The 23,691-nt window shown below is 40.1% G+C and overlaps 3 protein-coding genes across 3 annotated transcripts in view; all 3 read right to left on the bottom strand.

The window, feature by feature from the left end:
- Positions 1 to 23,691, bottom strand: part of LOC124110641 (glutamate receptor ionotropic, kainate 2-like) — a 178,485-nt gene that overhangs the window by 151,851 nt on the left and 2,943 nt on the right. The gene's annotated exons all lie outside the window — the stretch shown is intronic.
- On the bottom strand, positions 13,188 to 14,298 carry LOC125373251 (cell wall protein DAN4-like). The gene is made up of 2 exons (XM_048384252.1): positions 14,218 to 14,298; positions 13,188 to 14,072 (listed from the first exon to the last, which is right to left on the bottom strand). The coding sequence occupies exons 1-2, from the start codon at positions 14,296 to 14,298 to the stop codon at positions 13,188 to 13,190; spliced, it is 966 nt and encodes a 321-aa protein (XP_048240209.1).
- LOC125373250 (histidine-rich glycoprotein-like) lies at positions 15,927 to 23,542 on the bottom strand. Its single transcript, XM_048384251.1, has 3 exons — positions 23,496 to 23,542; positions 16,525 to 16,641; positions 15,927 to 16,275 (listed from the first exon to the last, which is right to left on the bottom strand). Exons 1-3 carry the CDS (start codon positions 23,540 to 23,542, stop codon positions 15,927 to 15,929), a joined length of 513 nt encoding a protein of 170 aa, XP_048240208.1.

Genomic DNA, 23,691 nt, shown 5'->3' with positions numbered 1-23,691 from the left:
GTTCGAGCGAAGTATTACGGTGTAAACAAACTGCTTGCGTATATACAGCACCATATTTTGTTCGGTGATTCCGCAATTCGGATCGATAACCCACTCAAAACACTGAACTCAACCCATGGCGCTTCACTCAGTATATTCACCAAAGAGTTCGCGTTTTATTTAGTCATGGTAGAATGGAGATAAACATACTGTGTTTTCAATGTAGAGCTAGGTTACCTGTAGATTTAACCGCGCTAAATTTAACATTTGAAACCTCACGCTGCGCGTTCGGTTCCAAATTCAATTTAGCGGGGTTAAATCTACAGGTAACCTAGCTCTACATTGAAAACACAGTATGTTTATCTCCTAATTTAAGCGTAGGATATATATTCCCTTTATGCTTGTAACCAAGAAAGCATTTCAATAATTATTCGTTTTCATAAACAAAACTATTTTACATGTCTCCATATTACATGACCAGACCTTATATAACTATAAGTTTATGTGTACCTGATAGAAAATATAAACAGTGTGGGTCAAAGCTGAAAATGAAACAGAAGCTCTACGCACAAGAGCATCCCAAAAGGAAATAAATGTCTGTAAATGTTCGCATCAAGCCGGGTAATGGCTTATAACGACCAAGGGCAACCAAGTTACAAAGGCAGCTCGCTCGTAGGAAACGATGTGTTTGTCAGCACAATCAGTTGAAGGCAAGAATGTGTTTGATGTCAAGCGTTTATCTGATGTGAGAACGATGACAATAAAAACGAGTTCAGGACAATAATAGCAGGAAACACGAAGAAAGCACCTCAGAGCGAGTTCCGGTGTTGAGTGCTAAGAAGCGAACTGTCTTCGATCATCTTATTTATATGTTGGTAGTCTACACTTCTCAACAATCGTTTGTCATGTTGCGAGGAATTCAACAAACATAAATAAAATTGTGTTTACATTGACGCAGATTGTGGGGTACATTTCGTGCGCAGGCTGTACATTACGTCGACCATTGAGGGGACAGTAGGGTAGCCTAGTCATTAAAGCGTGGTTGAAGACCGGGGTTCGATTCCCAACATTGGTATAATGGGTGAAGCCCATTTCCAGTGTTGCACCCACCATCATATCGCTGAAACTTGGATAAAGATGCGGCATAAAAGAGAAGAAAATGAGGAGAGCAAAGTAACTACACCGTTCGATGGCACGTTCCAGAAAAAAACGTTTTTGGTTGATGTACTTCTCAACGTATGACAAGTCTCTTAGTTGAATTAGCCGATGAGCCATCGGTCATAAAAATAAAATCCAAACTGAGGCAAGTGGTCGGAAATGCACTTGGCACATTGCCGGTAGCAGTCAGGGAGTATCGTGACTTTCCTTCTGAGATACATCCCGCTTTTTAGCATTGCATGCGAAGCAAAAGAAGAAGTACTGATGTGGTTTAATGTCCCGAATATGCCAATTGCTCTAAGGTGAAAACTCCGATATTAACTAGTGCGTAAAGAATTAGCTTGTAAATGGAACTCATTCTAGCTGATATGGTCAATGTTAATGGGGACCATTAATATTCCGAACCCTAATTTAAAACTTCCTCGCAAACATATGGCAAAATAATTCGGTTTCACACTTCAAATACTACTGTACTGTAAAATTAAATTCATTAGATAACATGTAATTTATATAGAGTCTGTGACAGAATAAATACAATGTCATCAGTACATCTCAACATTCTGACTAAATTTTCTTTATAAATGTATTCACCCACCCATATATGTGGTAAATTTGCTAGAAAGTGGAAACTCTTACCTTGGAGGTATAGGTATCAAGCTGGTGACCTCAATGGAGAAACAACTCTTATGTTATGAAGACTGATTACTTGAAGTTTCAATTCAAGTTAAGTTAAAATCAAACTTTGCAGTCATGCAACGACCGTTTTGTTCTTTAAGCTCTGTTGTAAATATAGATCGAATCATGACAATCATGTTTATATGAATACTAGTATTCAAGCTTTGACTTCAGCATAAGACATAAGAACCATCTACCAATCCTACCATGTGGCCTCCTGGCAGTGATGGCCTCGGGACTGTCATTGGCTGGCCATGGGCTCTTCATCCAACACATGCCGTAATCCACATTCTGGTATAGTCAAGAGGCGTTGTATATTGTGCTGTTTACAATTCTACCACGAATACGCATGATATAATCCGACCTTACCTCGAACCTTCATTAGACATCACTTCACATATGGCAATGGAACATTGCTGAAGAAGATGTACGGCCGGCAATGTTTAGAAGCTTCAGCAACGCGCTACATTATAACAATTTAAAACACGTTCTGCTTGTTCAACCTAGACTAGATATATTCAACACCGTTTTTTTGCTTTATAATATATGCAAGTGAATAACAGAAGCTTCTCGTTGCATTACTAAAATGTCATATATATGAAAGCGGTCATTCGGAATGTCTACTAGTGCATTTTTCAATTAAATAACATTGGTGCGCATAACATGTAACAGGTTGCATACTGGTTAGGATAAATTGCTTGTGTCAATCGATGTTTTGTCCATGGCGCGATTTGTAAAATGTGCTCACACGACCTGCTAAAGTCATAGTGATTGCATCAGTCAAAATTGTGTTTTATCTGTAATATAGTGCTTAGTTTACTAGGCTTTCGGTCAACCATTCCAGTTCTGTTTGTGTGTCATTATAGGTTTGTCCAGTAATCAAAATCAGGAATATAAATTAATTGTAATCATTTTCAGGTTATCTCACCGAGCAGTAGAATGTCGGATGATTAGCTCGATCATTCTAATTGTTCCATTGTCTTTCATTGTTTACTAAGCGTTCCAGAGCAACGCGACGTCACATTAACGCATTGTCGCATATACATGTAGTTCAAGATGACGTCACCATTGTTTAGGACGTCACATGGTTGTGACGTCCCACTAGTTGCTTGACTGTGCTGATGTTTCCACTACTGATATGAAAACCATTTTCCTTCTTCGCTTTCTCAAAAACAGAGACCATGGGTATCATTTGGAATAACCTACTCGAAACTTGGAATGACGGTTTATCTGTCCCTTGTGAAATATTGTTGAACTCATCCCTCGTGACAAATAATCAGTTATTCCTCGGAGCACGAAGATTACTCTCTAAGATATCAACCTATCACTGAGGTTGTTTATTTCCAAACATAATTTGAACTATATGCAAATAGTTATGTCTGGTCACGATTTTTGAAGAATGGTGACTTAGAACGATAACATATATTTTTACGTAGGTATCTTAACAGGAGGAATTAACAAAATAATCCACATGAAACTATAAATGTACCAAGATATCTGATTGCACCCATTACATACAACGATCACTGAAGTCATAAAGTTTAATAATCAACGAGACTATAATTCGATGATATAGCTGAACTGAGTTTATATACTGAACCAAATTAAAAACTTCACAATCTTAAAATTTTAACATTTTAACCAGTTATCATTGTGGGCCCTTATTGTGTATTTGAACAGTAATGGCCACGTATTGTCTTCAGGTAACACCCGTTTTTGCGCAGGTGAATCGATCAAAATCATGTGCACAGCACTATAGTGGCAAAAGTGGTTTTTTCACGTGCAACTGGTCACGTGGCCATAATACCGCACGTGTTTTCAGCCATACTTGTTAGCAGTCATTAACAATAAAAGAAAAACACAAGAAAACAAAAGTCTTTACGGCCATTTGTCATGCCACGCCTTTAAAATGTGCAACGTAAACGTGCCATCGGCATGTTGCAGACGGGAACGTCCGTAAGTGAAGTTGCAAGGACAATGGGTTGTAGTCGACGGACTGTTTATGATTTACAGACGCGTCTACAGCAAACGGGTACCACCGCTGATCGCCCTCGGCCAGATCGACCACGTGTGACGTCACATGCAGATGATCGTCAGATTGTCTTACGTCACCTCCGTAACCGATTTTTGACGGCTACATCAACCAGAAATGAACTGTTTAGGGGTAGACTGAGTGCGCAAACTGTTCGAAACCGTCTGAGAACTGCTCACCTTCAAGCACGACGGCCATACCGCGGGCCGATTCTGACTCAATTACACAGACGTCAACGTCAATTGTAGGCACAGCGACACTTACGATGGACTCAGAGGAATTGGAATGAAGTCGTTTTCAGTGATGAATCCCGATTTAATCTTCGATTTGCTGATGGTAGGGCGAGGGTGTGGAGGCGCCGTCATGAACGTTACGCCCAGTGTTGTGTACAGGAAGTTGACAGATTTCGAGGCGGAAGTGTCATGGTGTGGGGTGCTTTCTGTGGCAATGCACGTTCCAGGCTTCTTGTCATCCGTGGCAACCTCAACGCTGCTGCTTACCGCGACCAGGTACTGGCACCAGAACTTCTGCCTTTTATGGCAGCACATGGACCCGGTTTGATCTTCCAACACGACAATGCCAGACCCCACACAGCAATTTTGACAAGGAATTCCTTCAGAATGCAGGAGTCAACGTCATGGACTGGCCGTCAAGGTCTCCCGACATCAATCCCATCGAACACGTCTGGGATGCTCTTGGCAGAAGTCTGCGCACTCTCCATAACCAACCGCAGAATTTGCAAGATCTTGGAACCATTTTGCAGCAACAATGGCGTCGTCTTCCCAATCATGTGTTCACAAGCATCACAAGGTCCATGCGGAGGCGTTGTGTGGCAGTTGTCAACGCACATGGTGGCCATACACGCTACTGAACTTGTGTGCCATCAGATTCTCGTGCTTGGGACTAATGATTTAAACTGTTGATGTTATTACCGAATACCGTAGGTGCTTGGAACAAATTATGGTTACCACCGTTAATTAAAATCCTTCTTTGGACATTAATGATTAAAAATTACCTTCTCTGATACATTTGTCCGTTGTATATCATATATGGTATTACTTTTAAAAATGTGAAGTTTTTAATTTGACTCAGTATATTTACTCAAACCATTTCTCTCGGTCTTATCGAGGCGTTTTGGTTGTCCAGTGGGTAAACAGTTTGTTTGTCACTTAGCGTTCAGTTCCACACATTGGAACAAAGTTCATTTTGTTATCTTCACTATTCGCTAAACAATTCAGAGCGAATGTTATAGCATCTAACAAAACAGTCAACTTGTCAGAACGTGGTATAAGTATATAAATATAAATATATATCGTCAACGCCAGAGAATAATCAGGCTCGATTGTCCGACGAAACAGATTCCATCAGGCGTAAAAGGGAAAATAGCTGTGAAAAGTATGTGAATGGATATCAGAAGACTCCAGGTGTTCGCGAAAAGGCCTTAGGGTAACCATGTCCTGCCCTACCGGTAGCAGCCGTCAGTCACACAATTTGCACAAAAAAAGTATGTGTTTTTACTAAGATCACACAACAGTACTCATGCAAACAACACACTGCATATAACACGAGATTCTGCATGATGTAGGGTTCTAATTCATCCCAGTTCAAAGTGAAGTTACCCAGTGGCGAAAGCGTTATCTCTCGTGAATAACATACGGGTTCGATTCCAAACTAGCTTCACTAGCAACATCAATCTTGGTGTCCCGACCGTGAAATGGCAAAAAAACACTCACAGTAACGCACTCAGGCGCACCCATCTCCACACCCACACCCACACACTCACACTCAGTGTCACACCCACAACCGAACACTCACACTCACACTCACTCTGACGCCAAACACTCACACTCACACTCACCCACACTCACACTCTCACCCACACACTCACACTCAGTGTCACACCCACAACCACACACCCACACTCACACCCTCACCCACACACTCACACTCACACTCAGTTTCACACCCACAACCACACACTCACACTTACAACCACACACTCACACTCACCAAAACCCACAATCACCCACACCTTCTCACGCACACACTCACACTCTCACCCTCAATTTCAGCCACACTCACCCACACACTCACACTCACACTCAGGTCACACCCACAACCGAACACTCACACTTACAACCACACACTCACACTCACCAAAACCCACACTCACCCACACCCGCTCACGCACACACTCACACTCTCACCCTCGATCTCACCCACACTCACCCACACACTCACACTCACACTCAGTGTCACACCCACAACCGAACACTCACACTCACACTCACTCTGACGCCATACACTCACGCTCACCCACCCTCACACTCTCACCCACACACTCACACTCAGTGTCACACCCACAACCACACACCCACACTCATACCCTCACCCACACACTCACACTCACACTCAGTTTCACACCCACAACCACACACTCACACTTACAACCACACACTCCCACTCACCAAAACCCACACTCACCCACACCCGCTCACGCACACACTCACACTCTCACCCTCGATCTCACCCACACTCACACACACTCACACTCACACTCAGTGTCACACCCACAACCGAACACTCACACTCACACTCACTCTGACGCCATACACTCACGCTCACCCACCCTCACACTCTCACCCACACACTCACACTCAGTGTCACACCCACAACCACACACCCACACTCACACCCTCACCCACACACTCACACTCACACTCAGTTTCACACCCACAACCACACACTCACACTTACAACCACACACTCACACTCACCAAAACCCACACTCACCCACACCCGCTCACGCACACACTCACACTCTCACCCTCGATCTCACCCACACACTTACACTCACACTCTCACCCTCACCCACACACTCACAATCACACACTCACACCCTCACCCTCACCCTCACCCTGCCCACACCTACACTTACACTTACACTCACCCACTCTCACCCACACACTCACAATCACACACTCACACCCTCATCCTCACCCACACATCTTCACACTCGCACCTTCACAGTCACACCCTCACACTCACACACTCACCCACACCTACACTTACACTCACACTCACCCACTCACACCTCACCCACACACTCACACTCACACAATCACAATCACACCCTCACCCACCCTCATCAACACACTCACATCCTCACCCACACCCGCACACTCACACTCACACATTCATGAAAGGTCGAACATAGAATATACATTCTGAATGGATGAAGGACGTTTTCGTGATAAATGAACCCACACTCCAGTTGGTTGGTTTGTTGTTTAACGCCGCACCCAGCAATATTCCAGATATATGACGACGGCACTCCAGTTGGCTCTCTTACGATCAAGTGAACCCCTTCTATGGCAATAAAAAAAATTAGCATACAGAAAGTAATAAAGGTATAAAACTAAACGTTTTAAACTGTATATACATAGTTTTTCATGAAAATAATTTGCCTTAAGAGAAACAACACGTCGTATATGTTGTTTAGATGCCAATGCTTCGATAACTTATATTGTGTTAATCTTCATGTTATTTATGTCGACAACTTAAATGCACATGATGTACACATAATTATGCACCCAATCCTACAAAGAGAAACGATCATGGCTCATTAACATGAACGCCCAGCCATGTGTCACACAGAAGATTCACTTCACATGATAACATGCACGTGTGTTAACTTATCCCATCTACTCTAGGTAAATGTGTATAATTTGAGTTCGTTGATCAACGTTGGATTATTTTCAGTTATCACTTTTCTCTGGACAGAAAGAGTGTGTGAGAGAATATTTTGAACGGCGATCTGTGACCTGATTAACCAGTGACTGGTAGTTTATATGAATACCATTGGGAAACGTTGTTAAATACGCACTTGACAAATATTGTAATTAGTGCATCAAATAACAAAAGGACAAGCATGTCTTCTCCAGAACAAGCCTAGAGGCAAAATGAGTCATCGCTTTTATAATTCTACACTGTTTTATTTTCATTGATCGGTTATTCTTTTAATACGGTTTACTATGTTCATATAATACCATATCTTGATCGAATATCAACATCTGCTGAAATTAATGTAAATACTTCTTAATTTAATCTGAGAAACAAGAACACACCTTCACCGCGTTTGTTTGCAAAACCAAACTTCCCACGACGCATTGCAAGCTGCTGACATGTGTCAGGGTATTGACTTTACACAACTACAATACGATTTTATTAATTTTTCAAACAGATGTTATAATTTTCCCTCGTACAACAGATCCGAGTTATGAATAAATGACTAATACGTCTAGGGAAGCGTGCTATACTGAATCCCATCCACACGTCCGTATTGATCATTGCTTGGTTTCTTCGCAATCAGACCAGACAAACTTGATTTTGCATCAATCTGTCGGCACAGCATTCAGTTGTTTTAAGCAATATGTCGCGATTCTGCACTTACGAACATACTTGTCAGAGACAAAACAAAGCCAGTGGATGGACTGTAAGCAAGAGGAAACATCAGAGGGTGGTTGTGAAGAACTGTGTACTGTCTACCACACCGGAATACTTTCACATTCAGCGTGAAAGATCATGGGATTCCGACATAAAGAGGGACTGTCCTCCTTTACGATATCCTTGACCGATTCAGTCTTACTTGTATGACGTGTTCTAATTTTGAAATAAAGGGGTCAACCTCTGATGACTGAAAAATATCGGTTGAAGGTCGACTACCCATTTCCCAGTTGTGACATTTGAAACTGCACTTTAACGTTAACATGTTTAAACAATAGGAATAATAATAAATGTATACATTTATAATTGGTAATTATAAATAAAAGCGAAAAAACACGTATTATAATAATGAGAAATATCTGTTAAAAACAGAGCCCCATGTACGATTCCGATTACTAGTATGTCATAAGCATGTGGTCATGAATCACTCTCAAATAGTGATGATACATGTACAGTGTGTTTGCAAAACGGTGGGCGAATCCTTGCACACGTCACAAACACACGAAAAGGCAAGTCAATTACTCACCTGAACAAACACGGGAACATATGGTACAAGCCAAGATAGAGAATTGCATCAAACATCAAACATCATTTTTGTCACTATATCAAATTTGGAAATGTCCTCAACATGTCCCCCCAAAAACTTTGGGGAAAATTTACTGAAACCTGGAAGGTTTATATCCTGATCAAACAACTTTTGAACAGAGTCGTATGACGCTCTTTGAAATATGTGTATAAAGAACATGCTCGATTGTACCCCATTTTTATAATGTCAACACCAAAGGCTGGAGCTGCAGGAATATTGATCTACATTTCGGGAAAGTTAACAAGTTTAATGTTGAAGTCATCTCTCTTGTCATAAAATTTTGTAGCTAGTTTCTTGTCACTCAGAATCTTTATGCATAGATTTGAATATGAAACAGATGAGGTTTCACTGAGCTCATTTATTTCTGGGTGGGCCTGGGTATTACAGTTTCTTCAGTTAGCGTTTCAACGCCCATACATTTTTCTCCATAATACATACTTTTCTTGTATATCTTGTTTATCCAGTAAACGATTGATTGACTTGTTAAACCTGAGAACAAATTATCTTTTAGAACAAATTATCAGGGAGAGGGAGGTGGATGGGGGTGGGGGTGGGTGTAAATGAGTTCCACTGTATCTAAATTAATGGTTTGGGTTTTTGGGTTGTTTTTTTTTTGTTATTTTGCTTGTCATTAATTGGCATGCTCGGTAAATAAGTATATACATATGTCTGGCAAATCCGAGGAACAAATAGTTGTTATCTAACATACTAAGAATCTCAATAAAGGAAACTCTAAAGACGACAATACCAAATGTCCACATAAAGTGGAGATAACAATATTCCGCTCAGGTGGATGCTGGATAATGAAAATCAGAAAGAACACAATTTAGAAATAATTTGGAAGACATGTACATGCACGAAATTCATTGTTTGTGAGATCTGAAACCAAATCTGCCTACCATTTTCAAATCGGTTAGTAATGGAGATGGTACATCTGACCTATGGCCTTAAGTAATATCTCCTTGTATGTGTGGGAGAGGGCTGTGGGCTCCTGGTACATTTCAGTTGTAATCACCTGCTTTGTAAGAATCAATACCAATAGACTATAAGCGTATGGAATGACATACAAGAAGAAGACTGCGGCACCGGTTCCCTTGTTAGCTTCTTCTTCTTGCATCCTGGTGTTGTCCTCTTGCCTCAAACGACGTGATCGATGCTTGGTAATTGTTCAAAGGTTAGCCTTTCATTACTGTTGGATATACTATAATTATTCTTTGAAAACCGAGTTCTTTGGAGCTTACATATTCGCCATCTGGTCTACGTCATGGATGTACTTCTTGAAGAGTGGTAAAATTGGATCCCAGTGGCATTTCTTCATCAACATTGTTAAACAAACATAGTAAGTAACTGTGTGAATAGTACCTTATTTATTTATATGTCTGAGACATTTAGGGCGGATACAAATACTTATATCATTATCTATATCGAAATATAAAACAAGTGCGAATGTAAAGTGAGTGAGTAAATTTGGTTTAATGCCACTTATTCTCTCAAACATTAAGGCGTACTGTTCACGTCCAGTACAAGCCTAGACAGCTGTAATTAGTGCACGGTGTGAAACTGAGACATTGTTTGCGTGTAACCAGGGAAACTATTGACACACATCATAAAGTTTGCGTGTGAGCAGACAAACAAAGAGGCGTTTCAATTACTTCAAACAAATTTGCCAAGACTGTCAATTTGCTTGAGACTCGTTTCTGTTTCTGGGAGGAAATGCCAAAGGGACGAATATCCTTAATGTATGGAGAAACTTTGGAGAAACCAATCAGCATGAGTGTAGAACCATCAGAGGTTGGTTGTGAGGAACGTCAATATAAGGGTGGGATTTTGGAATTCGAACCCTTTACCATTGAACCATCCTGAGTGAATAAGTAACTTGCTATCTATTCCAATAAAAGTTCCTAAGAAAGTATTTGTATCAAGTATCAAAGACACATACATGTACTAATATATGATTAAGAGAATTTGGATAGTGATTACCATGTTTAGCATATTGCAATTGGTATAGTTTATAAAAAATAAAAGCGACAAAACCCTTTCGATATTCAACAGAAATGGGGGCGGGCGGGTAGCCTAGTGGTTAAAGTGTTCGCTCGTCACGCCGAAGACCCGGGTTCGATTACCGACATGGGTACAATGTGTGAAGCCCATTTCTGGTGTCCCCCGCCGTGATATTGCTGGAATATTACTAAAAGCGGCGTTAAACCATACTCACTCACTCATTCAATAGAAATGTCTACTAAAAGTAGAGTCCTTACAACTGAATAGTATATATCTTAACCAAAAGAGGGCGCCATTGATAACAAGCCAGCAAACTATAACATGCATAAACTTCTTAAATTAACTACATTAGCTGATACAGAAGTAATCATTTGTTCAGTGGATTTTGTAGTGATGCCAGATGATATTTTCTTTCTTTCTACATATGATATTAAAATGACTGCAAGTTTCTACAGTTCGAAAACATATAGACGCCATGGTGGTATTTTTATGCATTTTATTGTCCCATTAACAGGCAGCAAATGTTCATAGCATTAAGGATGTTTAGAGTTTCATCAATTTGAAAACCCGTGAATTCATACGGAACCGTTCCCTTTGACCGTCCGGATTAACGAGATATTGTTAAAGAGCAATATCCGGTCCATAAATTCTAACAGACCCGTCCGTAGATAGGGTTTCCGGACTTTTGGGGTTCGGAGTTACGATATTTCACTTTTAATCTTTGTTTCCATGGGTTTTATAACCAAGAATCCTTTTGCAGAAATTGTATTTGTTATACTTTTCAACGCATCCTTTTTCGTGCCAACTAGTTGAAACTTATTCAACTTTCTGACTACCACAGCGAACATCGTATTAACAAAGCCGTTTCAATCTCATACATTGAGAGTCTGCAGCGTGGACATTAAGATTCCTCGTTATCACTTAACATGATAGTGAGTGGCAGTGCATTGATTGACAGATAAAAAAAGACGACTGCAAATAGTTTTCAAGAAGTCATGTCCTGCTACTAAAACAGTCATCGTTAGGGTCTTATCAGTCATTATTGGCCTACATCACGTCCCTCAGGCATCCCCATACCTCTTGGTCAACTAGGACCCGAAAAACAAGACTGATCTAGGTCACACTCCTAAAGTGATTTTCCATGGCCGTATTATGAATTGGGCGTCAGCAGCCTATCATGTGGAAGCAGTGAGAACTTCTCTTTGATTGGAATCCCAAATTCTCTATCGATTGTATGCAGAGTAGGCACTCAATATATTATTGCACTTACGAGCAGTCTAATATAATTGTAGAAACATTAGAGACTCTGTCGATCTGGCGCTAGGCTTGGACACAGTCGACCACCATGGTCTTACACTTTAAAAAATTGATATTTACGCCATGTCGCTTCGCGTTTTTTAAAGATTAAAGAAAGTTGCTGAATGAAAGGCCATCCAAGGAGAATATGTCAAGCGTCGATTAAATCCATACAAAATGTAAGGTATGGGAAGTGACGACAGTAATGCCGTGATGATGTCGTGGTGTAAGATTGAACAAGCACAAAAATAAAATGTTAGACCGCGTTAACTCCCTTGGAAGTGTCAGCGAGCCATCGTTTGAAACCTATCAGTATTTTCACTAGTTTTAAAATTTCGCACAACACCGATTTGCGCAAGGTTTAGACAACTAAAAACTGTACAAGGAAAATACGTTTTCAGTGTTTCCATTAACATTGATGATATCGGCCAAATGATTCTATTTCAACTGAAACCATCATGCATTTGCTTTCAATAATCTGTCAGAGGACACTTAGTTTAATCTGGTTGCAGGTGTACAATGTGCACATGTGGGCATTACGAGTTTCTTCTTGTTGCACGATCGAAATGCGGATGTCAGATAACTACTAATCTGAGTGGTAGTAGTAGTAGTAGTAGTAGTAGTAGTAGTTGGAGTAGTAGTAGTAGTAGTAGTAGTAGTAGTAGTAGTAGTAGGAGTAGTAGTAGTAGTAGTAGTAGTAGTAGTAGTAGTAGGAGTAGTAGTAGTAGTAGTAGTAGTAGTAGAAAGAATGGCTTTGCCCGCTTTACGATGCTTTTATGCCTTAAGTGGCTCAGAAATTTATACGCTGACCACTACAGCGAACAATCGGATCATGTCACGACTAGGAGGTGCTACTTTGAAGCAAATACCTGAGACAAAGACCGCTACAACCGCGTCCAAAGAAGTAAAGTTAATGACATATATAAAAGAAGAAGTACTTGAAGCAGTAGAAGTTTAGGTATTGATGGAAGTAGAAGTAATTGTAGACGTAGTGATAGTTGTAGAAGTAGTGATAGTTGTAGAAGTAGTAGTGGATGTTGTGGTAGTCACAGAAGTAGTGGCAGTTGTAGAAGTAGTGGTAGTTGTTGAAGAGGAGGTAGTTGTAGAAGGTGTGGTAGTTATCGAAGTAGTTGTAGTAGTAGCGGTAGTTGTAGAAGTAGTGTCAGTTGCAGAAGTAGTGGTAGTTGTTGAAGAGAAGGCAGTTATAGAAGAAGTGGTAGTTGTTGAAGAGGAGGTAGTTATAGAAGAAGTGGTAGTTGTTGAAGAGGAGGTAGTTTTAGAAGAAGTGGAAGTTGTAAAAGTAGTGGCAGCTGAAGAAGTTATGGTAGTTGTAGAAGTAGTGTCAGTTGTAGAAGTAGTGGTAGTTGTTGAAGAGGAGGTAGTTAAAGAAGTTGTGGTAGTTATAGAAGTAGTGGTAGTTGTAGAAGTAGTGGTAGAAGTAGTGATAGTTGTAATGATATATTGGTAGTAATGAGTAGTAGTGGTAGTTGTTGAAGAAGTGGTAGTTATAAAAGTACTGGCAGCTGTAGAAGTTATGGTAGTTGCAGAAGTAGTTGTAGGTAAAGAAGTAGTGGTAAGTGTAGAAGTAGTAGTACTTGTTGAACAGGTGGTAGTTGTTGGAGAGGGATAGTTGCAGAAGTTGTGGTAGTTGTCGAAGTAGTTGTAGAAGATGTCATAGTTGTAGAAGCATTTGTAGTGGTAGTTGTAGAGGTAGTGGTAGTTGTTGAGGTAGTGGAAGTTGTAGAAGTAGTGATAGTTGTAGAAGTAGTGGTACTTGTTGAAGTAAATGTAGAAGAAGTGGTAGTTGTTGGAGTAGTGGTAGTTGTAGAAATAGGGGTACTTGTTGAAGTAGTTGTAGAAGTAGTTGTAGTTGTAGTGGTAGTTGTGGAAGTAGTGGTAGTTGTAGAAGAAGTGCTACTTGTTGAAGTAGTTGTAGAAGTAGTATTAGTTGAAGAAGTAAGGGTAAGTGTAGAAGTAGTAGTACTTGTTGAACAGGTGGTAGTTGTTGGAGAGGGGTAGTTGCAGAAGTTGTGGTAGTTGTCGAAGTAGTTGTAGAAGATGTCATAGTTGTAGAAGCATTTGTAGTGGTAGTTGTAGAAGAAGTTGTAGAAGTGGTGGCAGTTGTAGAAGTAATGGTAGTTGCTGAAGAGGTGTTAGTTGTAGATGAGAGGGTGGTTGTAGATTTAGTGGTAGTTGCAGTGGTAGTTGTTGAAGAGGTAGTAGTTGTAGAAGGAGTTGTAGGTTTAGAAGTAGTTGTAGTAGTAGTTGTAGAGGTAGTGGTAGTTGTTGAGGTAGTGGAAGTTGTAGAAGTAGTGATAGTTGTAGAAGTAGTGGTACTTGTTGAAGTAAATGTAGAAGAAGTGGTAGTTGTTGGAGTAGTGGTAGTTGTAGAAATAGGGGTACTTGTTGAAGTAGTTGTAGAAGTAGTTGTAGTTGTAGTGGTAGTTGTGGAAGTAGTGGTAGTTGTAGAAGAAGTGCTACTTGTTGAAGTAGTTGTAGAAGTAGTATTAGTTGAAGAAGAGGTGGCAGTTGTAGAAGTACTGGTACATGTAGAAGGAGTTGTTGTAGTTGTAGTGGTAGTTGCTGAAGTAGTGGTAGTTGTAGTAGTAGTGGTAGTTTTAGAATTGGGTGTTAGAAGTAGTGGAAGTTGTAGAAGTAGTTGTAGAAGTTGTAGAAGTAATGGTACTTGTTGAAGTAAATGAAGAAGAAGTGGTAGTTGTTGAAGTAGTGGTAGTTGTAGAAGTAGGCGTACTTGTTGAAGTAGTTGTAGAAGTAGTTGTAGTTGTAGTGGTAGTTGTGGAAGTAGTGGTAGTTGTGGAAGTAGTGGTAGTTGTAGAAGAAGTGGTACTTGTTGAAGTAGTTGTAGAAGTAGGGGTAGTTGAAGAAGAAGTGGTACTTGTTGAAGTAGTTGTAGAAGTAGGGGTAGTTGAAGAAGAAGTGGCAGTTGTAGAAGTAGTGGTAGTTGTAGAAGGAGTTGTTGTAGTTGTAGTGGTAGTTGCTGAAGTAGTGGTAGTTGTAGTAGTAGTGGTAGTTTTAGAATTGGTGTTAGAAGTTGTGGTAGTTGTAGAAGTAGTTGTAGAAGTTGTAGCTGTAGAAGTAGTTGTAGTTGCTGAAGAAGTGGCATTTTCAGAAATTGTGGTAGTTGTCGAAGTAGTGGCAGTTGTAGAAGTAGTGGTAGTTGTAGTAGTAGTGGTAGTTGTAGAAGGAGTTGTTGAAGTAGCGGAAGTGGTAGAAGGAGTTGTAGGTGTAGAAGTAGTGGTAGTTGTAGTAGTAGTGGTAGTTTTAGAAGAAGATGTAGTTTTAGTGGTAGTTGTAGAAGTAGCTGTTGTTGCTGAAGTAGTGGTAGTTGTTGAAAACTGTTGGTAGTTATAAAAGTACTGGCAGCTGTAGAAATTATGGTAGTTGTAGAAGAAGTGGTAGTTTCAGAAATAGTTGTAGTTGCAGAAGTAGTTGTAGTTAAAGAAGTAGTGGTAAGTGTAGAAGTAGTGGTACTTGTTGAAGAGGTGGTAGTTGTTGAAGAGGGGGGGGGTTGCAGAAGCTGTGGAAGTTGTCGAGGTAGTTGGAGAAGATGTCACAGTTGTAGAAGCATTTGTAGTGGTAGTTGTAGAAGTAGTGGTAGAAGAAGTGGCAGTTGTAGAAGTAATGGTAGTTGTTGAAGAGGTGTTAGTTGTAGAAGAGAGGGTAGTTATAGAATTAGTGGTAGTTGTAGAAGTAGTGGTAGTTGAAGAAGTAGTGGCAGTTGTAGAAGTAATTGTAGAAGTTGTGGTAGTTGCAGAAGTAGTTGTAGCTGCAGAAGTAGTGGCAGTTGTAGAAGTAGTGGTAGTTGTTGAAGAGGGGGTAGTTGTAGAAATTGTGGTAGTTGTCGAAGTAGTGGCAGTTGTAGAAGTAGTTGTAGTTGTAGTGGTAGTTGTAGAAGTATTGGTAGTTGTGGAAGTATTGGAAGTTGAAAAAGTACTGGTACTTGTTGAGGCAGTTGTAGATACAGTTGTGGTAGTTGCAGAGGTAGTTGTAGAAGGAGTTGTTGTAGTTGTAGTGGTAGTTGCTGAAGTAGTGATAGTTGTAGTAGTAGTGGTAGTTTTAGAATGGGTGTTAGAAGTTGTGGTAGTTGTAGAAGTAGTTGTAGAAGTTGTAGTTGTAGAAGTAGGTGTAGTTGCTGAAGTAGTGGCAGTTTTAGAAGAAGTGGTAGTTGTCGAAGTAGTGGCAGTTGTAGAAGTAGTTGTTGTAGTTGTAGTGGTAGTTGTAGAAGTATTGGTAGTTGTGGAAGTGTTGGTAGTTGAAGAAGTAGTGGTACTTGTTGAAGTAGTTGTAGATACAGTTGTGGTAGTTGCAGAAGTAGTTGTAGTTGCTGAAGTAGTGATAGTTGTAGTGGTAGTTGTTGAAGAGGTGGTACTTGTAGAAGTAGTGGTAGCTATAGAAGATGTGGTAGTTGTAGAAGTAGTTGTGAAACAGGTGGTAGTTGTAGAAGTTGTGGTAGTAGTAGAAGAGGTGATAGTTGGAGAAGAGGTTGTATTTGTAGAAGTAGTGGTAGTTGTAGAAGTTTTAATTGCAATGTGAACAGAACTATCGGAATGATCTGGGTGTGGGTGTGGGGGATTTCATATTGGGAATTTTTAGGACGTTCTCTGTTTGTGATGCTGTGTGAGAGACTATCAGGACCCTTTATGCGTGTGTGTGATCTGGCGCGAAAGACTATCAGTACTTTCTCTGTGTGTGATGCTGTGCGACAGACTATCAGGACTTTCTGAGGGTGAGTGACAGTCGGGACTTTCTCTGTGTGTGAGGGACCATCGGTATTTTCTCTGTGTGTGATGCTATGCGAGAGACTATCACGACTTTCCCTCTGTGTGATGCTGTGTTAGAGCCTATCACCGCTTTCCCTGTGTGTGATGCTGTGTTAGAGCCTATCACCACTTTCCCTGTGTGTGATGCTGTGTGTGGGACTATCACGACTTTCCCTGTGTGTGATGTCGTATGAGGGACTACCAGGATTTTCTCCGTGTGTGATCACGTGTAAAGGACTATCGGGACTTTCTCTGTGTCTGATGTTGTGTGAGAGTCTATCGGGACTTTCTCTGTGTGTGATGTCGTATGAGGGACTACCAGGACTTTCTCCGTGTGCGATCACGTGTGAGGGAATTTTAAGACTTTCTCTGTGTGTAATCTCGTGTGTGGGACTATAGGACTTTCTCTCTGTGTGATGATGTGTGAGAGACTATCGTGACTTTCTCTGTGTGTAATCTCGTGTGTGGGACTATCACGACTTTCCCTCTGTGTGATGCTGTGTGAGAGACTATCGGGACTTTCTCTGTGTGTGATTTCGTATGAGGGACTACCAGGACTTTCTCTGTGTGTGATCACGTGTGAGGGACTTTCAGGACTTTCTCCGTGTGTAATCTCGTGTGTGGGTACTATGCTCACGTAGCAAATTACATTTACTTCTCTCATAATGAAAATACCTAAGAGTGTTGCATTGTTACAAACACAAACCTAATTAGCCTTAAATTAGTAGACATGCTGAGATGGTCGTATTTACTACTTTACAAGTTTTTATTATTTATGAAATAAAATAAGCATTTGCTTGACAGTGAGTATGTACTTTAACTTTACGGTTTAATTTGTCCCAATTCCCATTACTGGAACACGCTGGATCTTGATTTCATCCGTTCTCCGAACTCTATAGTGTGTGAGTGCGCGGATGTTGTATTACGCCTAAGGCAGCAATATTCCAGCTATATTGCTGTGGGTTAGATCAGGCAAACACTGCAGGTATAACTTGTTCATTGTATTCAGGTTACAGCAGTCCTGCAACACGTGTTACCTGTTCAGTGTTAAAAGAAATAGTATACGCCCACACCACGCATAAATCTTTAAGTTAGTATTGTCACACTTGTAACTAGTTTTCTACGACTGTAAATCTACATTAGTAGATGTAGATTGAAAACAAAGTGGCTGCCATTATTTTATTCATGTAACGCTTATTATGCGTTTCTCCTCGTGCATATTATGAACTGGGCTGACGCAAGGTATATTTCAAAACTTTAGGGAAAAAGAGCCGAGTAAAGATTAGTCGAGACATATGATAATCATGAGTAAGAATTTTAAATCATTAAAATATTACATACAAAACTACATAGACAATGAAAGTTTACAGAATGAGTAGACTCCCCAATGCCCTTGGTTAATTAAATATATCATCTCGTGAAGTTCCCTAAGTATCCGATTCAATATGTATCGTATTTGATAAGTCCACAATTTTTGGCCGTAAGCTACTCTCCCAATTGCGTCTGTATACATAAGAATTACTGTTCCCCCATACAGCAATAACTTCTATTTAAGTGGACCTCGATGGTACTATCACAGACATAAATACTTTATTACTTATTTAAGATGGGAGATTACAAATAGATTTTTTTCTCGACTGCCTATGTAATCATGGCACACGCTACATCCGGACCATCAGACCCCTACTTCCTGTCACCGCGCAGTACTCTCACCGGAAATGTCAGTAGGTAATTGCCTTAGCGGAAGTGACATTGGCGTATGATTTGTCCAGAGGAAGAGATGTATGTCATCAAGGCTCTGTCTGTAGAGACCTCTAGCAATATTACAGACCACTCTCTCCAAGATAAGTAATCACAATGTGTGGACGTGACCGTTAGATTGCGTAGGTATAGGGGTATATGACTGGACAAACAGTGTATTGATCTTTGTTCTGCGTTTTAAAGTTTCTGCTTCTTGTCCAATTAGATTCAGTTGGTTTCTTTTTTTCAATTTAGCAATGAAGGAAATCGTGGTCTAGCCATTGATATGATCTAATGCGAGTATACGAATGCGGTTAAATAGCGAAATGATTACATCAAGAATTACTGACACGTTCGACTGGAAAGGGACAGTGGGTAGTCTGATTAAATCGTTCATCTGTCACACCAAGACCCAGGTTTGATTACCGATATGGGTACATCGTTTGTGGTGTCACAGGTCGTGAGATATTGAAGTGTGAACTCACAAACTCACTCACCCACCCAGCCACACTCTGATTTTAGGGATACTGATCAGATACGTTGACAATGACATTTCTAGATATGAAAACGAAGAGAAAATGTTTGTGTGTGGTTTACAATACTGAATGGCAAATACAGAACAATTATAGTACAAATGTAGTACAAATGTAGTACAAATATAGTACAGATCGCTTTAAATCCTTAACTTATCTTAATATCTACTTAACAATTGTTTCAGTGACACAATAATGACCCACATAAATCCTTAAGATTTTCACTCTATTTTCATTACATTACAAAGACGCCCGTGTGCCCACAGACAACAGGCATCCATTGATTACCTATCTACAAGCTACATGTATGAGCCAACATATGTATTAACCTAACTCCTGCTCTGAAAATACAATCTGCGAACAATGTCTGAAGTAATCTATGCATCGTATGTCTGCAACTTTACCTATCATGCCATTAATAACATGGCAACAATCATGTCAGCCCACGAGGAGAGAGTGATTACACCAAGTGCTAGTCTTATGCTGTACAGGAATAGGGTCAATGAAATCTCTCGTGTGGACGCTTTCGTTTACACATGGTAACATCTCCCTAACAACTTGGCAATCAGACGTAGATCAGCGTTCAATGAGAGGCCTTTGATATGAGCATGTGCCAATTTCTAAGGCCTAACTGTACATATTATTGTTCCAAGTCAGTGATAATTTCTAAATGAAAGATATCACATTCTGCAACAGATAGGTAATGAGACAGTCTCGTCTATCCCGGATCTCAGTACAGCCTGTGTTAACCATATTGAACCTAATGTATTGGAAAATAGCATTTTTCCCCAAGCCTAGAGGTGTCTGTGAGATTAAATGAACTATCATCTCTACACGAACATTGTCGCGTCGAGAGGATTCTCATTATAATACAGTTCTTAAAACAGCATTACCAATAATAATTGAACATTCTAAGATATTTCGAAGCAATGGATAATTATATTTCCGAACATAGTCTATGTATGGTAACCCTAGAATATATTCTCTTCGTGTTTTGGTTTTTTTTAAATAGATTTTTGTAAGTAAATCTAAATATGTACCAGAATACTCAGCTTACCTTCTCACATGGCCCTCAGTGGTAAGTTACAAATGGACACTGAGTGTCTGAGTTGCCGTCATCACTATGGTAACCGTACTTCACTAGGAATATTGTTCACACCGTCACAGCAAGTATAGCTCACAATCAAAAAGAAAGGTATGACGTATCAAAACAATGGAGATTTATCTAGATAAATGTGTAACAGTTTCCTCTTGTCATAGCTATTATATACCTGCCGTTGCAAAGTAAGGTTTGCATTAGAATCGTCGTTGTTAATGTTTATCAAATAAAGAGATAAACATAAGTGTTTTGAACTTTAGACTTACTGTTGCTACCCTCGCGACTATGTACACTCACACTCACACTCACACTCACACTCACACTCACTCTCACTCTCACACTCACACTCACTCTCACACTCACTCTCACACGTGCCCTAATTAGCACCACCATCATCATTCACATCTTGTCCACCCATCATCGCAACGCTCACATCACACTTTCATACAAAATGCTTACATTCTAGGTATAGTAGATCACGTCTAAAACACCAAGACGTCATTACAATGAGGAGTCACTACCTGGTATCAAGTTGCTTTATGTCAGGAATACTTTTTTTCTGTTGTATAAATTACTCAGAAACACAGATGAGTCGCATTGTTTTAAATGTCATAGCGTCGATGTAAAGCGATACATTCCACAATATCTTCATTAATAATGTCAGATATTTACAGAGCTCCGCATAGCGCATTTTCAAACAGAAACTCTTATTGCACCAGTTTTTATCTTCCCTTTACTACAGACGTTTAAATGTTCATTTGTAACACCATACAATATGAATACTATTTAATACAATCAGCGCGCATGGTGTTTATATATGCAGTGGAATTGACTTAATGTTACCTGACTTGTAAAATGTAAAGAAGTCCGTTCCACATATGGGGGGTACGCCCAGTCGTCTAAGGCGCCGCGATTCGCTGTGCAGAGTTGCGTCCAGAGAGGCTAGAAACCTATGATTCTGGGTTCTAGTGAGTGAGTGAGTGAGTTGGGTTTAACGCCGCTTTTAACAGTATTCCAGTTATATCGCGGCGTGTAGGCTTAATGTGGGAGGAAAGCCCAAAGTGATGCAGGTCTCAGACGTTTACCACTTCGGTGAAACCCACGAGCACGGCTATGGTGCTGACAAACCTAGAAACATAATCGGGGCGAACCGGGATTCGAACCCACAAACATAGGTTTCTGGCGTGCCCAAGGGACGCAACTCTGCACAGCGAATCGCGGCGCCTTAGACGACCGGGCCACCCATGCCCCCGATTCTGGGTTCTAATCTAATCGATTATGTTTCTAGATTTGTCAGCACCATACCCGAAGTGGTAAACGTCTGAGACCTGCATCACTTCTGGCTATCCTCCCACATTAAACTGACACGCCGTGATGTACCTGGACTACTGTTAAAAGCGGCGTTAAACCCAACTAACTCACTCATTCACTCACTCACTCCACATATTGAAATCGCTATCCTCATGTCGTTTTTTCGGTGTGCATAATACATTTCTTCCATCATGTACAGACTAAAACATAACCATTACAAAATTTAATACATTGTAAATTTGGACATTAATTAAGTAAATAATATATTTACAATTGTTTATGCTTGTTTATCATATTTTCAATATTTATCAGCATATAAAAGAAAGCAGACATGAAACGAAGAAAGTGATGCTAAAATTATCCTCTCTTGATCATTTTCAAACAAATTCATGCAAAGTGTAAAATATTCAAATCGGTCCGGACATTAGTCTAAAGTTTTAAATACCCTTTTAGCCCCCTCCCCTTTCACCCCCTTCTACTAGATGAGATTTAAGAATACCTGCCTTGTAGGCGCATCCATGTTGGAACTAGTGTAGAAAGGATAGTGGGAGGTTTTGGCATAGATAAAGTAAAGGCTATTACGTCTTTATAACTACAATGTATATTGAAACCAACTGATCATAGATTTGAAAGAAGTTCATTTTGTTATAAGATTGAAAAAGAGGAGGGAAGTTGTATATGGATTCTTTTACATCCCGACATTCCGTTGAGGATCGACAGTTGTGAGAAAGGACTGCATTAATTCATATGCGTTTTCATATGCTAGTCACTTGCCTTGCACACCCGCGATAAAATGGATCATTTTAGCCACATTCACAATGAACTATATAAAACCATAAAGAACATATAATTTCTCTTACTCCTTTAATGAACCGTTTGGTTCAGAAAGGGGGATTCTGCATGGTTAAACATCTTTTCAGTCATATTAAACAAGCCACAAAACGCTTCTGGAATAAGAAACCGGGCAATGAGCTACAGTGTTTGCTGGACGTAAATTGTGACATGATTCTGGTGATTATTTTGATGATGAGGATCAGATTGTTCAAACTGTCTACACAACAATTACACAAGAGTGTTTGCTGGTAATCACCGCAGCAGAATACAACCGCCCCAAGACAGGCGCTACTCACGTAGAGGAGATTATGGAAAGCAAATAATCCCTGACTACACATTGTTGGACATGTTGCAATCATACTGATATCCACCATTGCTGTTTTACTGGTGATGATGACAGCAATAGATGGAAATGAGGGACGGAAGGAAACAGAAATAATTGCGAGGGGTGAAAAACGACATCTATCTCCTCTTCCCTTTCAAGAGATTTTATAGTTAATAACCCAATCTGTGTGAAATGTGAAGATTTAAATGAAACTGTTTTCTTGAAAAAGTCAAAACTGTTTTCTCTACTCAAATAATGTTTTTTGTGAATAATGGGAGACAGATCACGTTAGTGTTTGCAGTTCGCTATTTATCAATTTGTTTAACCAAAATATAATTAGACTCTCATTATGGTCCGCTTGCTGAAACATCAACATGACTTGAAAATTACCATATACATGTCCTCATCTCAGAAATACCAACACTTTCAAATTTACTTCATTAGGCTTCTATAAAACACGGTCACAGCTGATATAATTACACAGGGGAAGTAGCAGTGTGTGGGCGAGGCTGAATGAAATGTAGTTAACCGTACGTAAAGTAAAAAAAAAACAAATAATGAAATTATTTATTTAACCATAAGTAGTCATAATTATTCCATCACAAAAAGCAATCTCACTTATGCTGATGTTGAAGCTACTGGTGTAACATGGCATAGTCCGACTCAAGCTGTCGGATCTCCGCCATGGAAAACGCGCGCAGACCGATAGCCATAGAAGTACATGATATGACTAAGATTGCCCTGCGTATCTAATGCATCATTCATTCTCTACAAGAATTCTTGCTACGGTGATGAAAAACTCAACTCTCTCACTCCACGTCGAAAAAAATGAAAT

Source organism: Haliotis rufescens, unplaced genomic scaffold, assembly GCF_023055435.1.
Source record: "Haliotis rufescens isolate VD_foot unplaced genomic scaffold, xgHalRufe1.0.p SCAF_5, whole genome shotgun sequence".
NCBI classification, from domain to species: domain Eukaryota; kingdom Metazoa; phylum Mollusca; class Gastropoda; order Lepetellida; family Haliotidae; genus Haliotis; species Haliotis rufescens.
This window is presented reverse-complemented; position numbering and strand designations above follow the sequence as displayed.

Excerpts from the sequence above, each read along its gene's own strand:
- LOC125373251 (XM_048384252.1), bottom strand. The coding sequence starts at position 14,298 with ATGACATCTTCTACAACTACTTCGACAACTACCACAACTTCTGCAACT. Across the intron at positions 14,073-14,217 it reads AACTACCACCTGTTCAACAA|TACCCCTATTTCTACAACTA; the intron begins GTACTACTACTT and ends TACTTCAACAAG.
- LOC125373250 (XM_048384251.1), bottom strand. The coding sequence starts at position 23,542 with ATGGCGGAGATCCGACAGCTTGAGTCGGACTATGCCATGTTACACCA. Across the intron at positions 16,642-23,495 it reads GACTATGCCATGTTACACCA|CTACCACTACTTCTACAAGT; the intron begins GTAGCTTCAACA and ends CATCTTCTATAG. Across the intron at positions 16,276-16,524 it reads ATCTACAACTACTTCAACAA|CAACTACCACTACAACTACA; the intron begins GTACCACTACTT and ends TCACTACTTCAG.